The sequence below is a fragment of the Meriones unguiculatus genome, chromosome 12 (assembly GCF_030254825.1).
Source record: "Meriones unguiculatus strain TT.TT164.6M chromosome 12, Bangor_MerUng_6.1, whole genome shotgun sequence".
NCBI classification, from domain to species: domain Eukaryota; kingdom Metazoa; phylum Chordata; class Mammalia; order Rodentia; family Muridae; genus Meriones; species Meriones unguiculatus.
In genome coordinates this window covers 66,126,505-66,153,348 of record NC_083360.1, presented here as the reverse complement: position 1 = coordinate 66,153,348, position 26,844 = coordinate 66,126,505, and the positions used below count along the sequence as shown (strand labels likewise).

At 38.9% G+C, this 26,844-nt stretch overlaps 1 protein-coding gene across 2 annotated transcripts in view; it reads right to left on the bottom strand.

Annotated features, from left to right (window-relative positions):
* Dennd4c (DENN domain containing 4C) overlaps window positions 1-26,844 on the bottom strand; it is a 103,344-nt gene that overhangs the window by 8,145 nt on the left and 68,355 nt on the right. Inside the window, exons 19-30 of one of the 2 annotated variants that reach the window (XM_021649767.2) lie at window positions 26,234-26,378; window positions 25,850-25,993; window positions 20,431-20,550; window positions 19,388-19,537; window positions 16,748-17,895; window positions 14,552-14,732; window positions 13,627-13,733; window positions 13,189-13,364; window positions 4,888-5,070; window positions 4,110-4,293; window positions 1,928-2,173; window positions 735-852 (exon numbers count right to left, since the gene is read on the bottom strand). In XM_021649767.2, the coding sequence (XP_021505442.1) occupies window positions 735-852; window positions 1,928-2,173; window positions 4,110-4,293; window positions 4,888-5,070; window positions 13,189-13,364; window positions 13,627-13,733; window positions 14,552-14,732; window positions 16,748-17,895; window positions 19,388-19,537; window positions 20,431-20,550; window positions 25,850-25,993; window positions 26,234-26,378 (2,902 nt within the window). The remainder of the gene's footprint in view (window positions 1-734; window positions 853-1,927; window positions 2,174-4,109; window positions 4,294-4,887; window positions 5,071-13,188; window positions 13,365-13,626; window positions 13,734-14,551; window positions 14,733-16,747; window positions 17,896-19,387; window positions 19,538-20,430; window positions 20,551-25,849; window positions 25,994-26,233; window positions 26,379-26,844) is intronic. The other variant, XM_021649768.2, reaches the window with a different exon arrangement.

Below are 26,844 nucleotides of genomic sequence, written 5' to 3'. Positions count from 1 at the left end.
TGTATGAAAATGGGTATCCAAGCATGAGAGGCATTCAGAACCAAACAGACATGATCATAAAAATAATCCTCCATGACATTATTTTACTCAAAATGCCAAACACAGAAAAAAAGTAACACACGCACAATGAAAGTAAAAATCAGCAACCTACATGTACATCTGAGAAAGAGGACTTAAGGCCAAAGTTAGCATAAGTAAAGATGATCACTATATATATATATATATTTACTTATTTGTAGTGTGTCTATGTATATACAAATGTATGTGTGGGGGCTATGTACGTTTGGGGGTCGGGTCAGAGGGACAACTTTTGCCAGTCTCTCCTTCCACCATATGGGTCCCAGGACTAAACTCTGTTGGCCAGGCTTGCTTCCCTGTTGAATCATCCTGCCAGCACTGTTTTGTCTTTATTAATTTGTTCATTCATTCAATTAGTCACCTGATTTTTTGAGACAGAGTTTCTCTGTGTAGTCCTGGCTGTCCTGGAACTTATTCTGTAGAACAGGCTGGCCTTGAACTCAGAGATCCACCTGCCTCTGCCTCCCGAGTACTGAGATTAAAGGCACTATTCTGTCTTTTTTAAAAGGGGGAGGGTGTCTAACTATAATGGGTTCTATGTAGACCAGGATGGCTTAGAAGTCACAGAGAACCACCTGCCTCTGCCTCTTGAGTCCTGGGACTTAAGGAATGTGCCACCAAGCCCAACCCTGTGTCTTCAATTCTCTTTTACTTACTCAAGTTCCTCCAAGAGACATACAGAGGTTCTCCTGGTTCCTGATGAAGGTTGATATTATCCCATAACAGTTGTATATATACAAGTTTGCTGTCTTGGGACAAAGACGATAGAGGAAGCTAAAAGAGATTAACAGAATTAGTTTCCCAAGTAAAATGTTATCAGTAATAAGATAACAAGTTTAAAAAAAATTCTAGACCCAAAATTCTGAACAAAAGTTTTCATTTTTATTAATTTCAGATGATAAACTGCCTTGTTATTTTCTGGCACATAAGTTTTGTTTTCTTAAAAGACTGAATGGATACATTGATAAATGGTACAAAGGCCTAGGAGAGGTCAATCACCATTACAACAAAGTCTAAGGTAAGATTTACAGGTGAGGTAAATCATCCTGACAGCTGAAGTCTAGAAAGACATGGTGTAAGAGTGTCTATTACTTTACTAGGCGACTTTTTTCACTCACTACTTGTTAAAATAAACAATTCAAGCTAGAATTTATAATACTTTAGTAAAGTCTGTTATGTGCCAAATGTGTTTGTGGCCTGGTGTCTCTGGATATTTGAAATTATAAAACAGAGAAAGGCCGGCAGCTCTCTGTCTGCAGAAAGAGACCCCAGTAAGGGCTTTGAGTGGCAGGCAGCTGGAGACCTTAGTGTAATCACTAATTAGGCATTTACCTTACACTAATTACTTCCCTAACTTTTAATTATATTATCTCAAAATTATGGATAAGACCTTTCCAATAAGATAGCTATGCATATTTCAGGAGAAAATACGCCAGCTGATGATAAAACTTCCTTTTCCAGCCACCCGCACAGCTAACCAGAGCAACCTAAATCCAGGCCATATTGACACACATAGGTGGAAACACGATGTACAACTCCATGAACTCTAAGAGAGAATATACTCTCTTGGCTATCAATTTTCTCCTCACTGCTGGCTGGGATGTGGCTGTGAGAGCCTGAAGACAGAAGTTAGTCATCCTGGACCAGAAAACCTTAAAACTGGAGATCATAAAAAAAAAACAAGAAAAACAAACAAAACCAGCAGGCTCTTAGATCCCAAACACTGTACCATCCCATCCAAGGTTTTACCTACTACTTTGTAAAGCTCGTTATGTACATTCAGTAGCTTGAGGTTCTGCCTCACTCAAACTATAGCAGTGCGATGCCAGTACAGAAGCCCAACTCTCACCTGCACACCTTCATTACAATGCTCAGATGTCAGGATAAGTCCTGGCAAATTGCTAGGAAGGTCCAAACGCCTGAAATACCAAACCAGGTTCCAGAAAATGATTGGATGTTGATTGATGAAGGAAGATGTATGAATGACCTGATCGCCTTCATTTTCTAGCAAAGATTCAAGTTCCTTCCGAAGCACTAGAGGACTTAAATAGGGCACAGACACAGGAGGAGGATTGGGTCTCTTTCCTAGATGGTCCTTTAAAAATAGATAAAAAGTAGACATTACCTAACTCTATTTGCTTGCCAGTACTCTGCAGTGAAATTATGCTTCTCTATCCAGTTAAAACTGTTATTCAGGACTATTATTATATGTAGCAAAATATGCTTATGAACAAAAGAAAAAAGCTACTAGATTATGCTTTAGCAAAATCATTACAGGAAAAGTTAATAATCTATATTTCAATAGGCTCTTTAAATAAATGTAGAAGATAGTTTTAAAAGACTAAAAAATAATGCATTTTTTCACAACTCTGAAAGATGGAGTAATTTTTTTTTTTTTCTTTGCCAGCTAGAAGAGGTGGCTGGCAGAGAAAGAACTGCTCCAGGTTTGAGGCCAATGTGATCTACATATTGAATTCAAGGTCGGTTAGGACCATATAGTGAGATGTCTCAAAAAATGAAACATTAAAAAAAAGTGACAGTGTAAAACCCAACACAAAGGCCCACAACTTCAAAATGGCTATTCCAAATGCATAAAAGTTCATTAAGATGTACAGACTTTGGGTCTTGTTAATTTTGGTGTTTGATATTTTTTTATTTTCAAGTTTTTATAATAAAATTAATATTAGAATAAAATAAAATCAAAACAAACAACAACAAAAAAACCCCGAAGCTAACCAACCTTCTATATTCAAATGCCAATTTGTAAGGTTGCAATCAACCAAATCAGGATTGTGGAAACCTCTAGTACCCAAAGGACAATAGATCCAGTAATCCAAATTACTGAAATGAAAAAGAAAGGAGCCTGCAATTTAAAGACTAAAGTGTACCAACTGAAAGGCATGACTTCATCTTGATGCCTAAAACCACACCCCGTTCCATACACATATTTGATACTACTTTAATTATTAAAACTCTGAAGTAAGACTGATTATACTGATGATCATCTAGTTTGGGGCATAATAATAACATTATAATTATATTTGTTAAAGTCATCTTTTACAGATACCTGCTGAAATAGTTACCACATGGCATATACATTGTTTGATATTGCCTTCAAAATAATGGAAAAGTGAAAAAGATTTGCATAAAAGAGATTTATTGAACAAAGCCAGGAGAGGTACTACATACTACTTGGAAGGCAGAGGCAGGTGGATCTCTGTGAGTTTGAAGTCAGCCTAGCCTACATCGTGAGACCTTGTACATTTTTAAAAATTTCCATATTAATAAGTTTAAGCTGGGTATGGCGGCACATGCCTGTAATCCCAGAACTTGGGAGATAGAGGCATGAGAATTCCCACAAGTTTGAAGCCAGCTGCAAGACCATGTCTCAAAAAGCCAAAATGCACAAATACACACATGCACGTATGATGCATGCACACACATAAACACATGCATACATATATACACACAAGTAAGTTAAGTTTTAAGTTTAAAAAGCTTTCGGTTTCTTTATGGATTTATGGGACGGGCATGCACCACTAAACCTGGCAAGTTTCTACGTTCCCATGTGTGTGTGCGGCACTGACACTGGGTACCTCCCTCAATCACTCTCTACCTTATCCTTGAGACAGAGTCTCTCAATGAACCTGGAGCTCACCGATTCAGCTGGGCTGACGAGCAAGCCCAGTGATCTTACTGTCTCCATCTACAGGGTGTTTGGATTATTAGACATGCACCATCATACGTGGCTTTTTGGTGCAGGAGATCTGAACTTCTGAATTTTCAACCTTGTGCAGGAGCATATTAATGGCTGAGACACTTCCCCAACAGAACAGTCCTGCTATGTAGTTCTGGCAGGCCTAAAACTCACTGTGTAGCACAAGCTGAATTTCATCCTCCTGTCTTGGCCTTGAGTGCTGGAAATACAGGTGTGAGCCACCAAAAAACTTGCACCTCTCACTTTTCATATTAAATTACACGTGTTGAAGCTGTGTTACGAGAGGGTCCAGTATGGTTACAGCAATACATACCACATCTCCCTGCAGACTACTCGGAAGACTAACAGTTGAAATGCCACGGAATGGTCGCTGGGAGAAGTCAATGTTCTGCAAAGGGCCTCCCACACTGTGACTTCGAGTCAAAGATACGTTTCGTTTAGGCACAGATGAAATTTTCACACTTTGGCCATCAACACTAGTTTTCTTTATTTCATCACTTAAAAAAAAATGAAACAATGTTGTTAAGTTATGAGAAATATCTAAATTCTAGAGAGGTACAGTATTTTCTACAATGGATTTAAATATTCTGAATTCCCTAAAAGGAACTTGCATCTGTTAAATGTGGAGCTGAAAGTGTGGTTCCATGGTAGAGCACTTGCCTCCTGACACCTGCCGTTCAATCTCTGCCACCCTCCTTTCTATAAAATAATTAAACATTTTCAAAGCATTCTCATAACACTAGTGAGAAGGCTAACTGGAGGGTGTGAGAAGATACAGTATGTGTTAAAAAAAAGTTCCTATTCAGTTGCTTTATTCAAGCATTATTTCCTCTTTATTAAACAAATGCTCAAAGAAGTACTTGCCCATGTAAGCAAGTACAGATCTGCTGAGAGGCATTTAACTTCTACCAGGCCACGGTTTAACTAAAAACAGAGACAGCATATGATACACTGGCAGGGGGTACAGACAGGCCTTGAACTTGCAATCTTGCTCCCTCAGTCAGACACGCACCACCAAGCCCAGCCAGGCTGTCCTTAGCTACGGACTGCTCACAGGAAGGCCACATTCCATACGGTGCGCTCTGTGGTACCTTGATTCAACTGTATAGCTTGCTTCTTCTGCTATGGTCTGGCTGGGTTTTGACAAGTCCATAAAGCTGATCAAGTCAGGTTCTGCTGAACTGGACACGGGTTTGTGTTCTGAGGGCTCATTTGCTGATGGAATACTGCCACTTTGTAAACTGTCACCAGACGTACTTGGTTTCAAGAAAAAACTAAATAAGGAACAGAAAAGAAAAAAAGGCTTAAAAAGATTCTTGAGTCTAGGTTAGCTCAATAAGTAAACGCACTTGTCATGCAAGATTGAGGACCTGAGCTGGATCCCTGGAACCCGCAGTGGAAGGAGAAGCAACTTCTGAGAAAGTCAGCCTGTGACCTCCACACACACTCCTGTTTCTGTACATTTATAAACACAGAATACGTCATTTTAAAACAGGGTCTTCTTAATATGTAGCCCTGGCTCGCCTGAAACAGCAAGTCACAGAGATCTTCTTGCCTCCCAAGGACTAGGACTAAAAGTGTGTGTGACCAACTCTTTTTGTTTACATCCCCAGGTCCTCAAATAATCTTATTTAGAATCACTGCTTTATAATAAAAGAGTCATTAGTTGCGATTCCATACGGATGTGTTCCCTGCTCAGACCTCATTGCTGCTCTACTCCCACTCTGCCACCCTAAAATCTGTAAACAAGAGGGCTAAGGTGCTGGCTTCTAACACTATCAAAGAAAAGGATGAATAAGTAAAACAAAGTATTTCTTCAGTGAAGAAAAAAAAAAAAAGGCACTCGGGGAGACAGAAGCAGGGTGAGTTCGAGGCTAGCCTGGTCCAGGACAGCCAGCGCTACACAGAAAGACCCTGTGAGGAGGGATGGGGGGAAGGGCAAGGAGGCGTAGCCCTTAGGAGCACTTGCTCCTGCAGAGGACCTGAGTTTGATTCCCAGAACCCACATGGTAGCTTACGACTATCCATAAAACTCCAGTTCCAATGCTCCCTGGGTACCAGGCAGACACATGGTGCATATATGTGCAGACAACAAAATACTCATACATACAAAGGAAGTAAATGTAAAACAAACTTTTAAATAAAAATTTAGTAGAGTCATGCTGCCACAAACCAGTAATCTGAGAAATTGGAGGCCAAGAGAAGAAGACTTTGAGTTTAAGTTCAGCTTGTGCTACCTAACAAGATCCTACCTCAAACCCTTCCAAAATAAACAGAGTATAAGGTAGAGAAGCAGGCAGGCTATAGCAGCATCATGTTTAATGTTGATCTGGGCACTATAATCTATAATCTCAGGTTCTAATCTACGTTAATCTTAATTGTTAATAATGCGACTTTTAAACACCTCCATATTGTGTTCTTATTATTTTCATCTTCTTTCCTCCTTTCTCTGGGAAGGGACTGGGTGAGGATAGGGCCATGCAAGGAACACTATTATCTGAGGTAATGATAATGTTTACTCTCTTTGTGAGGGTTTGATTTCCTCTAATGTATACATTTATTCTTCAAATGATATATTTTAAATTTGCCCATTTTATTTTATATAATGCTGGATTGTAGTTAATGATAGCTCACATTCAAGTCAAGAAATACATTAACACCTTTGCCTTTTATTTGATTCAAAACTTTTAATTTTACTTATTATTAATATGTGTATGCATGTGCTTGATCCTGGAGATCAAACGTGTGGTAGCAGGTGCCTTTACCCACCAAGCCATTTTCGGCCCTTTTATTCTCCTTTGTTAAGACAGGAACTCACTCAAGCTCAGGCTGACCTCAAAGCTGCAGGAACTCTTTTACCTCAGCCTCCCAAATACTGAAATTTCAGCCACCATACCTGGCTTTTACTTGTAGGTGAATAAAGGTGTAAGAGACTAATAGAGATAGACAGATAGATGATAAAAGCAGGTACAGTATAGTGTTAAATGGAGAATATGAGGAAGACATTTAGGAATTTATTTTTGAAAAAATTCTTCATAGTGGCACAGGGTGTGTCAGAAATAGAACATAACCCCAGCACTTTCCTTCCTTTCCAAATCTTCAAACTTTTTTTTCAAGTCTGAAATCTTTCATAATGACACACAGGGAGGAAAATCAATAATCCTCCATTATACCCAATTAGTTACTCCTAAAACTATAACTTAAGAATGAAATTAAAGCAACATAAAAGTACAAGAACATTTGAAGAAAATTTCAAAGCTGTAAAAAAGGTCATAGAAGATTTGTGAAAATAATGAGAAATGCATCATGTTCATAGGTAAGTCAAAAACATTGAAAAAGTAATTGTCCCCCAGTAAGCTCTACTGCTACCTCAATGAAGGCAGGGAATTCCAGGTTGGTCTAAAAGTCTACAGGAAAGAATAACTATAAACAGGAATTAAAAATAAATCCCAAATAAGAAACTTTCTTTACCTACCAGCTACACAAAGGTCCAGTAATAAAAGTAATGATGGATTCACAAAATAAACACAAGAATACTCAACCAGAGAGCCACATGATAAAGCTGACACCACAAATCTACAAGCAAAGGATAGAAAATCCAGTTGGGATAAATGGCTTGCCATATAGAGAAAACAAAAGCTAGATTTCTATCGTCATCCATAAAGGAGAGTCCTATGTAAAGGCCTAAATGCCAGGGAAGAGAAAAAACAACCACTGGGCCCAGCATGTGGCTTCAATCCATTCCACTACAAATGACAACAAAAGCAGAAGATGAAGATTCAGGGAGAAAATCTGAACCATGCATGTGGAATGACTTCAAAAAGAAAAACTCCAAAAGCATAGCTCATAAGGTACAGAATTAATGCACTATTATACAAAAAGTAATGATTTCTCCTCAAAGAATTAATACTGAAACTTTAAAATACTAAAATTTAAACTCAGGCACTAATTGTGAGCTAGGCAGAACTGTGGCTTTCTCAGCCCAGGGAATCAGGCCAGGCTTGTAACTGTCCCAGTTGTTGCTACAGCTTGTCCTTCAGCATCTGCAGATCCGGATACAGATGTATACACAGTTATGGCAAAGGACACCAGCTCTCTACACCCTGGAGGTTGAAGGAGGTCAAACGTTGATTCTAGTTTTTTGTTTTGTTTTGCTTTGTTTGAACTATCTTTAGCAAAATACAAATGAAACCAGAACTTAAAGGTAACAAAATATGTACAAACAACTGTCAAACAAGCTTCTTGTTACATGGAGAAAGTGCTATGTCCCTTGACCTCATTTACATTTGCCTAATTCATAGAATCTTCACTCAGAAGCCCCATTTTTTCTAATTTCTTCTCATCTTTAATGTGAATGAATGGACATTTAAAATATGTTCATGTAACAGTTGGTATTTTTTCTAGTTAACTGATACTTCTGTTCACTGTGCTGAAACAATCTCAGATGCTATATCATTTATTATATATCTCTTCTTTTCTAGAACTCCCATTACCACTAGACACTGGTAATTGTCCTGCCTATACCAGCCAACAGTTTAAAGAATTTTGCAATTTATGAACTTGTAATTATGTTACTGGAATCCCTTACAGAATCAAGTTGTTGTGGAATACCACCTCAACTACTTTTTTTTTTTTTTCAATGCAATTTATTCAGGAACCTTGAACAATCATCTGACCCTGGGTAAAGCCAGCCCACTTTAAATAGCCTCTGGGCCACCTCAAATACTTAATCGGCAGATTTTTAAAGTAAAAACAGACTATATACACCCACATACTATGCTACATTTAGCTATGCTAACTTTAATTTTTTTTTTTACTTTTAAGAATAGTACTTCTTCTCCTGCCAAGGTATTCTTTTCCTAAAGGAAATATAAGAAAAAGTATCTATTAAATGGGAACATCTAGAAACTAATCAGTGAAAAGGTCCCAGTGTTCTTCTAGTATCAGGGTGAAATTCTGCTTGTTGCTTTTCAGAAAATGAATAAAGTCCCAGATGGTTCCTGCTCTGATGCATCCAACCTAGACAGCATTCTCCAGAGACCACTGGACAAATGAAGTGTCTGAAGGCAGACAACAAGCCAAGAAAAGATGTCCCAAGAAGAAGAGTAAGCCAATGACTTGGGGAGACATCAAACCTTACTCATCAAGCTGAGACAGTGGGGAGACAAATATATGTGTATAGGTGTGTATATATATATATACATGTGTGTGTGTGTGTATACATGTATATATACATATATGGAGGACACTATACTAATGACCCAAAATGATGCTGTTATATTTACTGACTATATTACATGTTAATTCTCTGCTTGTCAGGACAGAATCCAAATGCCTTTTGTCAGGGGGGGATAAAAGGCACACCTGTAAGAGCAAAGAGTATAATGTTTGTTTTGCCATGCTATGAATTGTTTTTTCCCTTTGGAATAAGTTATTTGCATGAAGCATAGAATACATATATTTAGTCACATGAGTTCAGAATATTTTGGTATATTTAGCAGACAACAAGAACAATCTTTTTCTATCAGAAGTGACTCACCTATTCCTAGTCTCTTAAAAAACTTACAGCAAATATCTGGGTGCAGTTATGTACGCCTGTAATCCCAGCACTCAGAAAGGTAGAGGCAGGCGATCTCTGTCAATTCAAGGCCAGTCTGGTCTACAAAGCAAGGCCAGGACAGCCCAGGCTACACAGACAGACCCTGTCTTAAAACAACGACAACAACAAAAATTTACAACAGAAATCAATCAAGAGATGGTGAACTAAAAATGTAAGATGATTTTAATTGCAGTAGTGTTCAAATATGGAGAGTCCATATTAGAATTGATAATGTGACTTTTTCAGAAAATATTTACTAGGTGCTCGTTAAATGCTAATATCTACATTAAGGACTGAAGATACAATAAAACAAACTTAAAATATGAAAAAAAAAAAGAGATGGTGAACTGAGAAGCAGAGTACAGAACTACTTTAGATTATCTGTTGCTCAAGCACAATCTAGCTCGTCAACAATTTTTCTGGCATGTGCTGCTTAAATGCATCACATTTCTCTCATACTATGGATGGTCACATTAATGACCTGCATAAGGAGATAAAATCTCTCAAGTGACCTTTGAATGGCCATTATGGTTAAGATGGCCTTCCCCTTTCCTTGGTCCCCTATTAGCTACTCTTCTGTATGCCAACCTGTATTAGTTACCCTAGCCATACAAACAATGCTTTCAACCTTGGCCTCTACTATAGCCTCAATTTTCTCTTTAAAATTAAAAAAAAAGGGGGGGGGCAATGTGGGAGGCACAGATGTCCCTGCGCTCACAAATAAACACTAGGGGACCAGGAATATTAAGCACACAGGACTGTCCCTTCAAGGGGAGGGATGTATAACCTGTTTTCCACCCAGAAGGCGAGAAGCAGATGTGTTTAATAGCCTGGTGACCTCTGTACTACCTGTATGGCCGAGATCACACTAGATCCTCCCTTAGACCATTATTGTGAGCCTGTCAATCTATGGAGCCCATCGTTATGGAAGATGTCACACGTACTTTACAGAGTTTTGGTGTAGTCACGTCTTAAATTTTATTGCTCATATAGGACTGAGTTACTTATCACCAAGAGAGTTTTCACTGAATTATGCTGTGCTTTTATTGGAGCCAGAGTCTCAAAGTTTGAATCAACATCAACTATTTAGAACTGCTGGCCATGGTGGTCGCAGAGAAGCTTGCATTTCAAGTTTCAAAACGGATGGTTGTTCAGGCTTTCCAGATACTAAAGACTTTGTGGAGAAAGGATAAACATAATAGCTCTCCGCACCAGTAGTTTTCAATGCCTGCAGAGCCCTTCCACGCCCATCCCTTAGTGCCCGATCCCAAAGAGACAAGCCCTGTGGGATCAAGCTAGCTTGGACAGCAGCACTTTGAGTAGTAGCAAGGCAGTACTGAGGAATGAGCAGCAGCATCCTTTCTGCGGACCAGTTGGCAGAGTACAACGGCAGAGACAGCAAGGAACTTCCAGGAAAAGTTGGGGATCAACTGTTCTCAACCTGTCTAAATCCAAGCTTTTCATTGGCCAGGGTCTTAGAAGGTGTCTCTTTCACTATTTGTGGAAAATGTTGGTCAGGGTCCAGCCAACAGAAATGTTGAAGATGATGCTGATAAAACCACTTTGAACAGTCCTACTGAGATGAAACCAAGAAGCAATCATTCATCACTTCAATTTTGTTGTTTACTTCACTGGGTGACAACATCCACATTCATCCTGCCCACATGTAGTCCCTGGTAAGGGACACTGTGCTCACTCCTCTTACGCCTATAGCCTCTAGGAAGCGGGCACATTATTTGATTATTTATGGGGTTCCTTGGTTTTTGCATGGCCCCATACATCTGTGGTAGGTGGCCTCAAGATATCCTTCCACCCACCCCCAAAAATAGCGGCTTCTTGGTATTAATCCTCTTGAGTAGTTCCTTTTCCACTGTACCTAGTTTCAGCAGGTAAATATGAACAAAGCCGAAGTAATGGGATATCACTTTCCAACTATGTTACACAGGGCTGTCTTTCCACTTCTCTCCTTCATCTCTTCTGAGATCACTTGATCTAGATAAAAATCAGCTGCTATGTCAAAAGCAGCACCAAAAAGGAGTCTAAGTGGTCAGAAAAAATGTTCAGTTTTTCAAGTCACTGGAGGGAAAAAAGATTATTCAAATTGGAGCAATAAGAAAAAAAAAAAAAACTTCAGTAGAAAAAAAAACAAGAAATGAGTAAAGATGGCTGCCTCAGTAAAAGACAGGGAAGGAAGAAAGGAAGATAAGTAGATAAGAGGTACTACATAGGTCAGTCAGTCAGTTGGTCAAAAAAGAACTCTGCATCAGTGGTGACATAAAAATAATTCTGCAGCTAGCCCAGTTCAGCAGTAGCTTTGCATCATGGGGGCTCCGGCAGTCTAGCATGTTCTGTTCTCCGCTGGGAACCTAAACGGAACAGTCCCCAGCATATGTCAAGCAAACTTTGGTTGAGGGCTGCAGAAACTTGAAATTTACAGATTGCCAACACCCACAGTGTTGGCATATTCCACTCTCTGTCTCAACCACAGAGGACCAGAATTCTGCAGGAGCTGACCTTAACCTGTGGGGCTTCACCCACAGTCATATTTCCAGAAAAATGATGGAAGCAGCAGACCCCCAGGGCACATACTGTGACTACAGAAGTGTGGTAGGCAGTTAGAAGCTGAAAAATTTTCAGTATTGTGCACCCCAACACTAGCAGGGAGCAGCTTCATGGATCACAGGTAGGTTGTGACTTGGTAAAAATGGGTGGGAGCATCCTCCAACCCAGGGAAAAACACTGAATGAGAATATAACACAGATTTCAGCTTAAATGAACATAATACCCATCTCAGTTTATTGCTCATTTGTGTTTAAATTTTTTTTCAATGCAGTTTATTGTGTTTAAATATTTTAATATTCATTTTATTCTATTTTTATATACATTCTTTAATTTTTCCCTCTTAGTATACACTTTTATATTTTATGTGTTCAACTGATATGTTACACTTGTATTGTTTTTTAAAAGCTCTTCTGTCTGACAACAAAGTTACCAGAAGGAGAAGAGAACCATTACCCTGAAGAAAAAAATTAAAATATATAAAGAAAAATTTAGCAAGGAGACAGACACTGAGAAGAAACCAAACATAAATACTATATATGAAAATCAATAAATCAAGTAACATAGCAGAAACTTATCAACAGACAACACCAAGCAAAAAAGAAATCAGGAAGAGGAGCAAGTTGAGACAATACAGACATATAGAAAGAAAATAACTAATGAACAAAACTCCCAAGAAGTTGGGTACACAAGAGACCAAACTTAAGAATTCATAAAATAACAGGAGCTAGATAAAATCTAAGGACTTAGACAAGATAGTATTTGAAATTATATCTGAGAATTTCCAAAACCCAGAGAAGGAATAGACATGTAATCATAAACATGGGCAGACACACTCCTTTAAACATATCATAGTGATGTCAAAACACAAAGCTGGGGACTAGAGAGATGGCTTGGTTAAAAGCACCTTCTGCCCCTGCAAAATAAGAGTCTGGTTCCTGCTCAAATGTGGGGCAGCTAACAAGTGCCTGTAACTCTAGCACCACAGGATCCAACACTCTCTTTGCCCTCAACGCACACAGATGTGCTCATGTGCTCATGCACTCAAGCGCACACACACTAAACAGAGTTTAGTTTCAAGAATCTACTCCTGGTAATCATACATGAAGTAAGACAGCAGTAGACTAAAGAGACAAGGAGGACTTGCTAGGCACCCGCTGTGAATGCTGTGCCCTTCCTGAGAAGCCCTGTCTCCAGGGCACTGACTTCCTGAGGGAACTTGCACAATACTAACCTGGCAGAGCCTCTCAGGTCTTTAAATTCTACATTGAGAAGAGGCAAGAAGTTGGTTTTACAGAACGGGCAGGTTGTGTTCAAATTTGAATCGTCTGCTGTCCATCCAGCCATGATTTCTTCATCGTAAACCAGAGCTCCACAAGCTCTACACTGTGAGCAACTCGACATCAAAACCTATAGGGAAAGTAGGACACTGAGAATCTCTAATGGAAATGCATCTGAATGGTTTATTCTACTGAAATCAAGTAAAATCAAATACTTAGTTATTTTATTGATTTCAAATGAAGTTAATAGCTTTTATATTACAGACAAAACAAAAATCTTTGTTGCCTCAAAGATATTAAGCACTCCTTTGATTATCCACATGGTGCCATTATGAGATAAGAATATGCTTACAGCCACTTTACCACAGGTACAAGAACTATAAAATCTTTACCTCCATTGCACAGTTCTGATAGATGCTAGACATACTGGTATTCTGAGAATCATGGTCTGATTTTTCAAAGTCCTGCCCTTTAATATTTCTTGAAAATGGAACTTCACCTAAAGAGAAGTAAGAAATAGAACACATAATGTATGAGAATGTTCTCAATGCTTTGGAAATATACACTAAAGCATTAAGGAGGGAAGTACCATGAAATCTGGCATTTATGGATAACTTACCATAGAAATCTGTGTGTGCATATAAATATAAACTGATAAAAATTAATAAGGTAATTAAATGTAGGCAAAGGACATATAACTGTTTATCACACACTCTTTCAGTGACAACTCAGATGATTACAGGTGTACACCTGTATACCAGAACTTGGAAGGGGGAAAAGAAGAATTATCAGGGCCAAGCCTGTGTCATGTGATAAGACTCTGTCTCGAAGAATCAGGAAAAAAAAAAGAATAGATAACAGTTATTTTTTAATAACAGGTAATAATTCTCTCTGTTTTGAAATTAGTTGTATCGCCAGAGGTTCTTAAAATCTATTTCAATCACTGATTTATTCAAAGAACAAGATTTAAAAATTTTTTTTCCCAAAATCCACAAATTTTCCCATTCCACAAATCCAGTCTCAGAGGAGGGAGAAAGGAGGGAAGGAAGAAGAAAGGGAGAAGGAGTAGAAGAGGGAGAGACTGAGATTGATTTCCTAACTGGTTCGGTTGACAACACATGGTAATAGTAGTTGAATATCATATAAAGTCAGAGTAAAATAGGTATATGGGGGGGGGGTGAAGGGTTATAGGCATAATTAAAACTGAGAGTGCAGCTAAGCGGCAGAACAGTATGAGTAGGCCCCAACTCAATCTTCGGCATTATAAATAAGTAAAACAAGAAAAAACAAACCACAAAAAGCAATCTTTCCTCATACCTGCTGGACACTGAAATTTCCCAACATCTCCACTGCTGCTGCTACTCCCGAGGCTTGTGTTGCTCTGGGTAAGTTCACTGGGAACCAACCCTGAGATACTTGTATTAGGGGATGGATTCTCTGCCAGTATATGATGATCTTCTAGACCAGCTGGGAAACTATAATCTTTATTAGTTTCTTCCTATAATTAAAGAGAAGAAAACCCCACAAACATAAATAATATCTTCTGCAATGGAACTCTATTCATTTTATTCCTTTCAGAATTAAACTCCACATCTTAAAGCAAATAACCCCTATGTCTTTTCAACACTCAAGTTATCTCACTGATTTCTGAAATTTCTACAGTCTAAGACTTTAAAGAAGTGATATACCTGGATGAGATGCTCAAAAACTGTCCCCTCACAAAGTGACATTCTTCAAAAAAGATTGAGTTGTGCCCTAGGTGTACTAATCATTTACTTACACCATTACATAATTAGTAATCCCCTAGTGCTTAATTAAACACCCCAAATGCATTGATTCTTTACTAGACTCTGCACTGCCAGAGTCCAAATCCAAATAACCACGAAAAAATCCTTTCTAAATACATCAGAGAACATTTCAAAAATAAAATGCTTCCCTCTGTTTTTTGTCATAATGCTAAGCTGGCCCACAGCGCACAGCTCACGCTCATGGAGGGAGAAAGCAGGGGCCTTCCATGTGAGGCTGGCTCTCTACCAACTAAGTCACACAGGTCTAGCCGCAGGTTAACACACTTTTAAGGTTGTTCTGTGTTGTGTTGACTGATCTTGCAAAGCTTTTTTTCTACAAAGACTAAGAATGAAGCTAGACGAGCAAAGGTCCTGGTACCACACCGACAAAAGGCACTTTGTTGTCATAATCCTGTACTTTTTATTCAATTAGTACTTTTTCTCACAGCTTTCCTTCAATAAGCCTTATTTGCCCAGTTTATTTCCCAGCTTCTTTACTTTCTTCATGTTTATTTTTGGCTGACTACACCTTAGAGCTTTAGCAATGTGGAATTATATTATCTTAAATTACTCAGGTAACATACAATTCTGTGAATGTGAAAAAGAATTTACAACTTTTTTTTTCCTATAAAATAAGTAGTTTCTTATTCCCATCTTCACAAAAAAGAAAAACTAATGATTAAATCTATTCACAACATTTTAAGGACAACCATACTGTATGAAATCTATGGAATAAGCTGCAGGTGATTTCATGTACAGTAAGGGGTAAAAGCTATGTAAAAATACAAGTGCACATTGAAGGTGGGATGGTAAATATAAGTAAAACCAACACTGAAGAAGCTGAAGGAGAAAAGCCTGAAGTCAGCATGGTCTGCACAGTGCTCTTCCCATCTCCAAAACCAAAAGACAAAGTAAAATGCTATACAAATATAGCAACGATGTTTCTATAACTTCAAACACTACCAGTGCTTTCAAAAGTTTTGACTTATTTATAGAATTATAAAGTGGTTCTAATGTTTTTTATTTGTTCATTTTTGTTTAAAATTTTTAAACATTTTATGTGCAAGTGATATGTCTATACCACTTGTGTACAATGCATGGGGAGGTTAAAAGATGGTGTAAGATCCTCTGGAAATGGAGCCAGTTGGTTGTGAGCTGCTATGCAGAGCCAGGAATTGAATCTAGGTCCTCTAGAAGAGCAGCCAGTGCACTTAATCACTGAGCCATTTTAAGACAGGATCTTACATAGTCCATCTTGGCCTTAAACTACTACCTGACCTTGAGTTCCTGATCCTCATGCTTTCGTACACCTCCCAAGTGCTGGGGTTATAGCTGAGTGTCACCATGCCTGGCAATTCTGGTATTATATTTTTACATCATTAATTTTCTTAAGTCACTTTATAAAACAGAACATGTATAAAATTTTTAAAATGTAAATATAGCATTAGTGGGACTGGTGAGGTGGCTCAGCGGTAAAGACCTCTGTTCTTCCAGAGGTACTAAATTCAATTCCCAGCAACCACATGGTGGCTCACAACCATCTATAATGTGATCTGATGACCTCTTCTGGCATGCAGGTGTACATGCAGATAGAGCATTCATATACATAAAAATAAATAAATATTAAAAAAATATGCCATTAGCAGAAATCTTTAGATTATACAAACACATTAAGGCACTACAAGCATTCCTACATCAGACAGACTACAGAGCATAATATTCTTACCTCGTCATCTGAGTAGCTATAGGCAGATGCTACAGCCACCCACATCTTACTGGCTACTGTTGCTGCTTGTTTCATACTAGATTTTAGGACATCCATCTTGGGCCCTGAGAGTATGTTGTCCAGCTTTAGCCCTGAGAGAGAATTCACTACAGAACCCAGAGAGCTATTTGGTGAAGAACGCACTAACGCAGATAAGGAAGTGGACCGGTCTTTGGAAGTGCGATAAGGAGTTTGCGGCTTGAAACGCGCAGTCAACGTTTTAGACCTGGACACTGCCGGGGACTTCTTCTCAGTCTCCGGACTGTCCTGTGCTGGTGGACCACGGTCTGAAGGCAGACTCGATCTCCTTTCTAAAGGGTGGGCAGGTGAAGCAGCAGAGCCTGACTCTTGGCTTCCCTCTCCATGCAATTCCATACTAGATGACTTACTGCCTAGAGGACTTTTCAGGTTCATGTAACTTTCAATTTCATCAGCCAGATTACGTGAAATAACTGGAGAAAATAACTTGTCTTCTGAATCACTAGTTTTTTCTACATACTCAGTGGCTAAAAGGGACAAAGGATCTAGGCCAGTTTCCACATCTTTCCTCTCAATGGCTTTCCCAACAGCATATGAACTGCTCCTCTTGTTCACTGTATCTTGGGATCCTGCTTTTGTGTCTCTGGAATGGTTACTGTTACTGTCACACGTCACCTCTGCTGTAGTCTCTGCCACATTATCCCCAACCACAGGTTCCAGGAGCTCCTGGCTTTCCTCCAGCATCTCTAGCACAGGAGATGATTTGTGCTCAGAATCCCAGGTGCCTTCTGATACACCAGTCCTAGTGTCAGCCAGATGTGAGTTAACGTTCTCAAAGCTCTGAGTTCTTGAGACATAAAGCGGAGAAGTCTTAGGACACGTCAGTGCTGCTGTGAGGATCTTGGCATCTGCTCCCATCATGATGGCCATTTCACTCGAATTCAGATCCAAACTGCTCTTCTTAAGCAGCATCCCTGCTCGACTTTCAGAACTAAAGCTACAGCTCCTCTCTGAGAAATGCTTCTGTCTTTTTTCTCCTCTATCACCATTCTTCTTGAAATTAGAAACCTCACCGAAGACTGCATCTTCAACTGGAGCTTGCGTAGAAAATAGTACATTTGAAGTACCACCTAAAAGGGGCAGTAATATATTTAAGTGAATGTTACTATTTTCCAAAGTAACAAATAAAATGATTATACCCAGAGCAAGACATCTTCCATGGGGTCTAGCAATGAAGATGCCTGGTTTTCATCTAGAAACTATATAAAAGGTATCCAGAAAAAATACACCCCAAATCTCTCCAAGCCTGCTTCTAACAGGTAACATGTAAATGTCTACCCTCCTCCTCTATGCATAGGCATGTCTATGAAAACACTGCTGTCCGTGCTGTATATGCCCGTATTGCTCACCTTTACAACAAACATATAACTACGCTTCTTATATTTTAAGAGCCAATTAGGAAAAACAGACCGACTCCAAAAGAAATACTTTTAAAAAGGCTTTTGAGGGAGTAAGTAACCTATTTACACTGTCAAGTTATTCCTGCTTTGACACCTTCCTTACTATGAGAAACAGGCCTTTGTGATTATTTAAGCTCTCACTGTAGTCCCACAGTCTACGTGCATAGTTTATTTTCAATTTTAAAATAAAACTGACTTATACAGTACCAAAAACCCCATTACCACCTTTTTTTTTCCTTTATGAAATAAATTTTCTAAGATCAGGTAAGACATGGTAATTGGTGCTGAATGTCTGTAATCACTGTGATGGTGGATGAACACTAAAGGATCACTGCAAGCTCAAGGCCAGCCTGGGCTCTATACCAAGACTCTGCCTCTATCCCGTTTATCTACTTATCTATCTATCTATCTATCTATCTATCTATCTATCTATCTATCTATCTATCTACGTTCGTTCATCCATCCATTCATTCATATCAAGACTCTGCCTCAATCCCATCCATCCATCCATCCATCCATCCATCCATCCATCCATCCATGAATGACAGGGTCTCTGCATAGTCCTGGCTGTGCTGAAATTAGCTATGTAGACCAGGCTGGCCTCAAATTCAGAGATCTACCTGGCTCTGCCTCCCCAGTGCTGGGGTCTGATCAAATCATTGCCTCTGTTCCTGACAATAACAGGAGATCCTATAGCACTACCATTATCAATAATAAAAAAAAGCGTGACTAAATTGATCAGGTACTATAGCAAGAAAAGCACACCAAGTTAACAAATACACATCACACCCATCAAAAAGTTAAACAAGTGACTACCAAAACACACTGACACTCAATTTCCTTACACAAAATGGTACAATATTTTCATATAACTTACGTAACTCCTCACATCTGCTTTTAATTATTTCATATTACTCTTTTGTGTGCATGCCAACATACAAGGCTCTCAATTGTTCCTTTAAGTCACAAATTTTGACTTTACTTTAGCCCACTGACAGAATGCAGGACATGCTAGCATGCCCACTGTAATAAGTCAACAGAACAAGTATCATTAAAGACACTCTCTAGCTGAGCATGGTGGAGAGAATGCCAAGGTCAAGGTTAGCTTGACTACAAGGTGAGACTCTGTCTCCAAAGGAGGCAGAGGTCATTTTATACTTACCAGTACTACTACTCATCCTACTGCTGGTATCAAATAACCCAGATGGAACTTTCACAATACTGCTGCCCCATGCAGGAGGCTCAGTAGGACTCTGCGGGTCTGCACTAGGTTGCAAGTATTTTGAGCCAATGACAGATACATCACACACCTCTGAAAAAAAAATATTTGGATGTTATCATTCCTACTTTTAACAGTAATGATCAGAGACCAGAGAATTTTTATATACAGATATAGTCTTTCTTCAGGTAGGGACCTGTGCATGATTATTCTTCACTGACTTACTGTACCTGACTTACTTTATGCCAGAGATACCAAGAGTACTAACTAAATCAGTGTTTTATTCTAGCATTCAATAATCTGGACTTGAGCATTTCTCAGACAATCAATTAAACCCTTGGCCTTGACTTCTATTTCTTCCACTGTCAAATAGCTTATTTATAACTCTAGGGCATAAGTATTATGATCAAGGAAAACAAACATTTGTGTAAGAGAACAGGAAAAGCCTAGTGTCATAAACCAAAATACTCCTTACAGATCCATATGCTCCCTACTTCAGTGAGTCCTGTGTAAAAGAGGAAAACCATACATACTTATTTGTAACCTACCAATGCAAACAATCTACTTACAGACACCCAAAAACATCTTAATAAAAAAAAAAGCCTTTTAAAAATCAAAGGATCCTTGGGGCTTGGGAAGGTACATCCTCAGGTTTAGAGTTAGAAGGGCAGAAGAACAAGAAGCATCAGGTTGACAGCTCAAAAGTTTGCTCTAACTGCTGGGCATGGTGACTGGCTTATGCTGTTGTCCTTGCACTCTGACGACTGAGGCAGGAGGAACAGGAGTTCCAGATCAAAACAGGACAAAGTCCTAGTTTTGTAAAAAAAAATTACCCATCTAATTTTGACAATGGATGGCACTTTTTTTTTTTTCAAAATGAAGGAAAATGAACAAAATTTCTAAAGTCTGTTAAAATCTAAACCTTCAAAGTGTACCTATGAAACAGGCTTAACTTCCTGAGAATCACTGATGAAATCACCACTTGCCTTCAATGTGCAGTTCTGTGGCAGTCAGCTCGTGTGGAGTGTACTCTTCAGGTACATGGACTTCTGCATCCTCCTTGACTAACTCATCCTTGGACCCATAGCCCTGGTCAGACTGACCACCTGTTTAAAAGATACACCCTCATAAATACTTCTATATGTCTAAATTATAGTTACAAACAGAATATGCCACAGATCTATATAATCAATTTTAACAGAAAAATAAGAATGCTGACAAGACACATTCAAAAACAATGACAAGCAAAGATAAAAAGAGCAAAACAGACTCAAGACTGTTCTACATTTGAAAGCACCAAACCTTGATTTCCTCACCTAAAAATTAAAGGCATTTTAGGCAAAGCATTTTGAATCTTTCACAAAGACAGTCTATAGCATATCGACTTTCTTATTTTTTATTTTTGATAAGAACAAAAATAACTAAAACACATACTTGCTACTTTTGCAAAAAAAAAAGTAGGAAGAACAATACAGTTTTTACTGTAAGAAAACAATAAATACAGGTTACCTACAAAGGGTAGAGGAAAACAGATTTTTTTTTTTTTAAAAAGAGGGAACTTACTAAAGTACGGTTTATTGTGTTGATTTTATGTTTAATTCATTTCTACATATTCAAAAATTAAATCAACAAAATTAGGGGATGCTCTGAAACTGACGCACATAAAGATATACACAGCCAACTAATACTATACATGAAACAACATAAGCCTGTAAGGGTCAGAAGAAGGGTAATCTACGTAACTTTTGAATTGAATGTTTTAAAATTACATTTCTTGTACATGTATTGGGGGGTGCAGATGTGGAGATCAGAGGACAACTATTGGGAAATTGATTCTTTCTACCACATGGTCCCAAAGACTGAACTCAGGTCATAAGACTAAACAGTAAGTATGCCTTTACTCAATGAACCATTTAGCCATCTCTTATATAAACTTTGTTTCTTTTGAGGCAGTGTCTCCTGTAGCCCAGGTTAGCCTCAAATTCAATAGGTAGCCAAGCCTTGCCTTGAACTCCTGGTCTTCCTGGCCCCTCACAACCACTGTACCTACCATATCCAATTCCAAGTTTAACCTTTAAAAACTTTACTTGGAGTCCGTATGTACTCTAAGCACAAAGCAAAAAAGTCCAATCTTGAAAAGCTAAGTAGGTTTGTTCCTACAAGTAGGGATAGGGCTGGTAAAGTGAATTTGAGAAAACACTTTAAAACTTACTCTTTGACAATTTCATACTGGCAAACAATGCATCTTTCTCACATCCAACCTCCACACACACACACACACACTCTCTCTCTCTCTCTCTCTCTCTCTCTCTCTCTCTCTCTTCTCTTTTGTGCTGCTTTATACACACCATGGGACTGAGCAAACAACTACATGTAATGATACAGGAGACAAGGTTTTCACCATGGGAGAACATAAGGGTTTTCTGTTCTGGCTTTTTTGAGACAGGGTTTCTCTGTGCAGCCTTGGCTGTCCTGGACTCGCTTTGTAGACCAGTCTAGTTTCAAACTCACAGAGATCCCCCTGCCCCTGCTTCCCTGAGTGCTGGGATTACAGGCACACACCTGGCTGGGGAGGGCACAGGTTTCACGTGTGTGATACTGGGAACTAAATTCAGAGCATGTTAGGCAAGTACTCTACCACCTCCTCCAATTAAGAAGAGAAAGGACTGAAGAAAGGTAAACAAAGAATCCTGTGGGTTGATTGGAACTGAAAGTTATTTCTACAACATTGCCATTAAAAAACAAACAAACAAACAAACAAAAGCTCACTTACTCCTGAGCTCAGGGAAAGAAGGCACAAAAATGAGGCAGGGGGTTTGTTGCCCCAGAGAAGAACCATAACCACATATCTAAGAGACATAATAACCAAGTTTAAAGGAGTACCGACTAGGCCAAAACTGAGGTAATCTGAGAATGGGTAAAGACTAATACATTATAATTCACTGAATAATACAGCAATCCATAAACCCACAATGGTAATAAGAAAAAAGATAAAAGAGCTTCCTGGGTATATTAGAATGCCATCTTTTAAATACAGTAGTGAAATCACCACTTTGTAACCACCATAGCAAAGACTGATTCAGACAAGCTTCATCAGTGAATGCTGATTTTAAAAAGTAATGAAAATGGGATATTACTACATGGACTCTTAGTTTCCCCAGGCCCCTTCAAGACAGCTTATGAACTAGAAGAAGTAAGATACTTAAAAAAAGAGAAACCAGACCACACTGATAGCAAGTGACCAAAATGAACACTACTTATGAAGGGCAACTACTCATGTAGTCTGAGGAAACATCAAATATGCAGTCCATTAATGAAGACACAAAACCCAAGCTAACTGCAAGGAGATATACAAACACAAAGTAAAGAACATTCTACAAGACAGGATGAATCTTCCAACAAAGCTAAAGTCAAAGGAATGCTGCTGAGGCTGGAGTGGTGGTGCACAACTTTAATCTCATCACTTGGGAGGCAGAGACAGAGAAGAGATCCCTTTGAGTTCCAGACCAGCCAAAGCTACAAGTGAGACCACACACACACACACACTGTGAGGGACTATATGTCAGGTTAAAGGTGACTAAGGAGAAGGGAATGAGGAACCGGATTGCTTAATCACTACTATTTGGAATCACTAACTTCAGAGCTAACAAAATGGCTCAGCAGGTAATGGCTCCTGCTCCCAAGCCAACCCTGGGACTCACATGGTGGAAGGAGAGAACCAACACGCACAAGTTGCCCTCTGACCTCCATACTTCTGTCATGGCATATCATCCATTCCCCCTAACTCCCGCCCTACCCCATCCCCAACCTCCCACACTAGTGTCAAGGCACACTGCCCATTCTCCTACCCCAACCCCATTCCCCCGCAGCCCACCCTCCCAGCCCAAACTAATCAATAAGTTGTTTTTGTTTGTTTGTCTTCCTCAGGAAATCTGTTGTTGAAATATGGTGCCATGAATTGAACAACAGACTAGAAAAGAGATCAACTAATTAAACCAGGAGGTCCTGAGAAGCTACCTGTCTCTGTATTGGGCACCAGGCTGAAGACTCCAAGTGTCACAAGGCTCCACTAGAAACTCTAAAGACACATGATCACTGACAATTTAGTATCTCCTGTTTAGTCATTAGAAAGTCAGCTGAGGGGTTGAGAGAGACAGCTTGGTAGGGAAGAGCACTAGCTTTTCTTCAAGAGTACCCAGGTTTTGTTGTTTGGTTGGTTTGGTTTTTTGAGACAGGGTGTCTCTGTGTAGCCTAGGCTGTACTGGACTTACTTTGTAGACCAGGCTGGCCTGGAACTCACAGAGATCTGCTTGCCTCTTCTGCCTTCCTGAGTGCTGTGATTACAGGCATGCACCACCTCGGTCAGCTAGAGGACCCAGGATTAATCCCAGCACCCACATGGCCACTCACAACCATCCAGTCTCAGGGGATCTGATGCCCTCTTTGGGCCTCTGAGGGTACCAGGCATACATGTGATACACAGACAAACACACAGAAAACACACACGCGCACATAAAATCAAGTTAAAATAATGAAGCTGAAAACCTATAAGAAGGTCTCAAAAGTAAAAGTGCCATCTAACTACTGTCATTGTTATACCAATTTCTAGAGTTCTGGGTTGTTTTTTTTTTTTTGTTGTTGTTGTTGTTTCTGATTTTAGTAAAAGAAATTGCCTTTATTGAGTTTTAAAAACTTGAGGAATAAGAAAGATGAGGACCGTAACTCTTATTATCAGTATTCCTCATAAGCTGAGTTTATATCAAAATTATATAATTAGCTTTTTTAAGAAATAAAGCTAATTTTAAATTACTTTATATATTCATATGAAAATATGAGAAACATTAATTTGTCCAAATAATACAAAATAAAATACCAAAACCAAAATTTAATTTTTAACAAAAAAGTATCAGGAAAATAAAACGAGGACACAGGGTTAGGTGGGCAGGAGAGAGGATCTGCTCTTGTAGAGGACCTAATACCCACACAGCAGCTCAGTGTACCTCTAGTCCCAGGGATCTGATGCCCTCTTCTGGCCTCCTCAAGTCACCAGGAATGCACATGGGATACACAGGTAACATGTGGGCAAAACACTCATACACATAAAATAAAAATAAAATCTTAAAAATAAATGTCTCATGAAAGTTTCTTGTTAAGTGACAAATTGTTGGTTTACAGGGCTAATTCCTAACAAGACAGCAACCTTCAGGCTCACGCTGTCTTACTGGTTTACATACACTCCTGTAATTGTAGCAAGGCAGCTTCAGGCACAAGAGCTAAGCAGACTTCTGGAAAGTAGTGAGCACCTCAATAACTGGATTCTTTCATACCCATGATACCATTTCATGCAACAATATTACAAACAAATCTTAACATTATAATTGCAGTGAAACATACTTTATTTCTAAGTAAAACAATAAATGTTCATAAACTGGTTATAAACTGTCACATGAAAAATTTTGAGAGCATATATATATATGAGTGTATATATATATATATATATATATATATATGATTACCCCTATCTAAAGAAGAAAAGCCAAAAAACTTGAAAAATACAATACTTAAAATACAATCAGGTATCTTTCCCCCACCCTTGAATGTCAGCAAACTTTAACCTAATAAGTGGGAAATTACCTGAAGCGGTTAACATTCAAGGGTAGAATTAAAGCACACCGTGTATCCATAGCTTCAGTTCACAAAAGTCTGTTTGCCCCACACCTTGACAGCCCAGGACAAATGCAGCACCAAGAAACAGCACAGAGTAAAGAGCAGAGCAACAAAGCAGAGAAAAGGAAACTTGAGTCATGGAGACAGGTCATCAGAGGAAGCACAGGCACAGGCTGAGCTCTGTAACAGAGGCGAGGGAACAAGCGCCAGACAACACACACGGGAGGACGTGCGGCACGTACGCGTGTTCTCATTACAGGGGCTCTGACTTCAAGACAGAGGTTGTGCCTGTGGCTACATACATATAAGCAGCTTCTACAACCACAAGTCCTACACGGAAATATCCTTTTTCAAAATGATTTGTTTTCTTCCCTTTTCATGTATTCATAATATCAAAGTTCTAAGTTAAAATTTCAGCTTAATGAAAAAAGGATTTATAAATTGTATCCGTTATGTTCAAGTTCATTAGGTCATGACCCTAACGACTGTCTCTGATACTTTCATAAATTTAAGATGAACAAATACAAAGACCTACCATGCTAGTGCTCTGTGAACTGCACCCCAAAGTTGATTTCTCACTACTGGAAGTAAGGAGAAGTGCAGAAGCATAACCCTCTCAGTGACACACACTACTTTCAGAGCACTCCCTTTACGAGAATTCAAGAAATGTGATGTTTTCTTTAAAAGAAACATTTAAACAGTAGTAACTGAAAGGTTAGTAAAATACAGTTTTAGTACCTGTGCTAGAGTGATTATCAATGGAATCAAGGCTGATTAAGTCTCTGACGAAGACTGTGTCCCCACTGTTAGCATCGTTAGAACTATCCACACTACCATGGCTCACTGTGTCCCCGTCACTTCCACCTGCAGCACTCTGAGGAGCTGAAGATAAGGACAAAGGAGTTCAATAATTCATGTACTGATACTTCTGAAACTAAATATAAATGGTCCACAGTTAATTTATAATGACACAACAATCTGTAGATTTCTGTGGAAAAAAATAACAAAATCTATCTTTTTGTAAATAAAAATGTCAAACAGAATTAAGTTCTCTACTTCATAAAATTAAACCTTCATGTCTATGAACCTATGGTTAGGAATCTTCCCAGTCACATGTATTACCTGACGTTGAAAAGACGTGAGATTTTTGCCCGGTCTTTCTAAGCGGCTGCCTAAACTGGGCCAAACCATGGACTACATTACGCACTTTCGTCCATAAGAAAATACCACTGCGAGTACTGCTGGGCCACGGGCTCTCCAAAACTACCTAAAGGAAAAAAAAAAGTTATTTATGGCCAGGAGCTGCTTCAGTGGGTAAAAGCACTCTCTGTACATGCTTTATGACACTCCAGAACCCTAAGTTGCAGAAAGAACCAAGAGTTGTCTTCTGACCACCCCACAAATTAAAAAATAGTCAATATTTAAAAATTAAGTTAAAAAAGGAAATATGACAAACGTTAGCAAATATGTGCAGAAAAGAGAACTTTGCACCATGGGTGGGCATATAAATTAGTAAACTCACAGTGGAAAACAGTATGAAAGTTCCTTAAAAGCTAAAAACTCTGAATACACATCCATAGGAAGTGAAATCAGTGTTTCACGGTGCCTGCACTCCCGAGTTCACTGTAGCATTGTTCGTGACAGCCAAGAAATGAAACCAACCTAAATGTCCATGAATGGTACAGAGAATGTGACATATATACACAACGAAACACTAAGCTTAAAAAAATTAA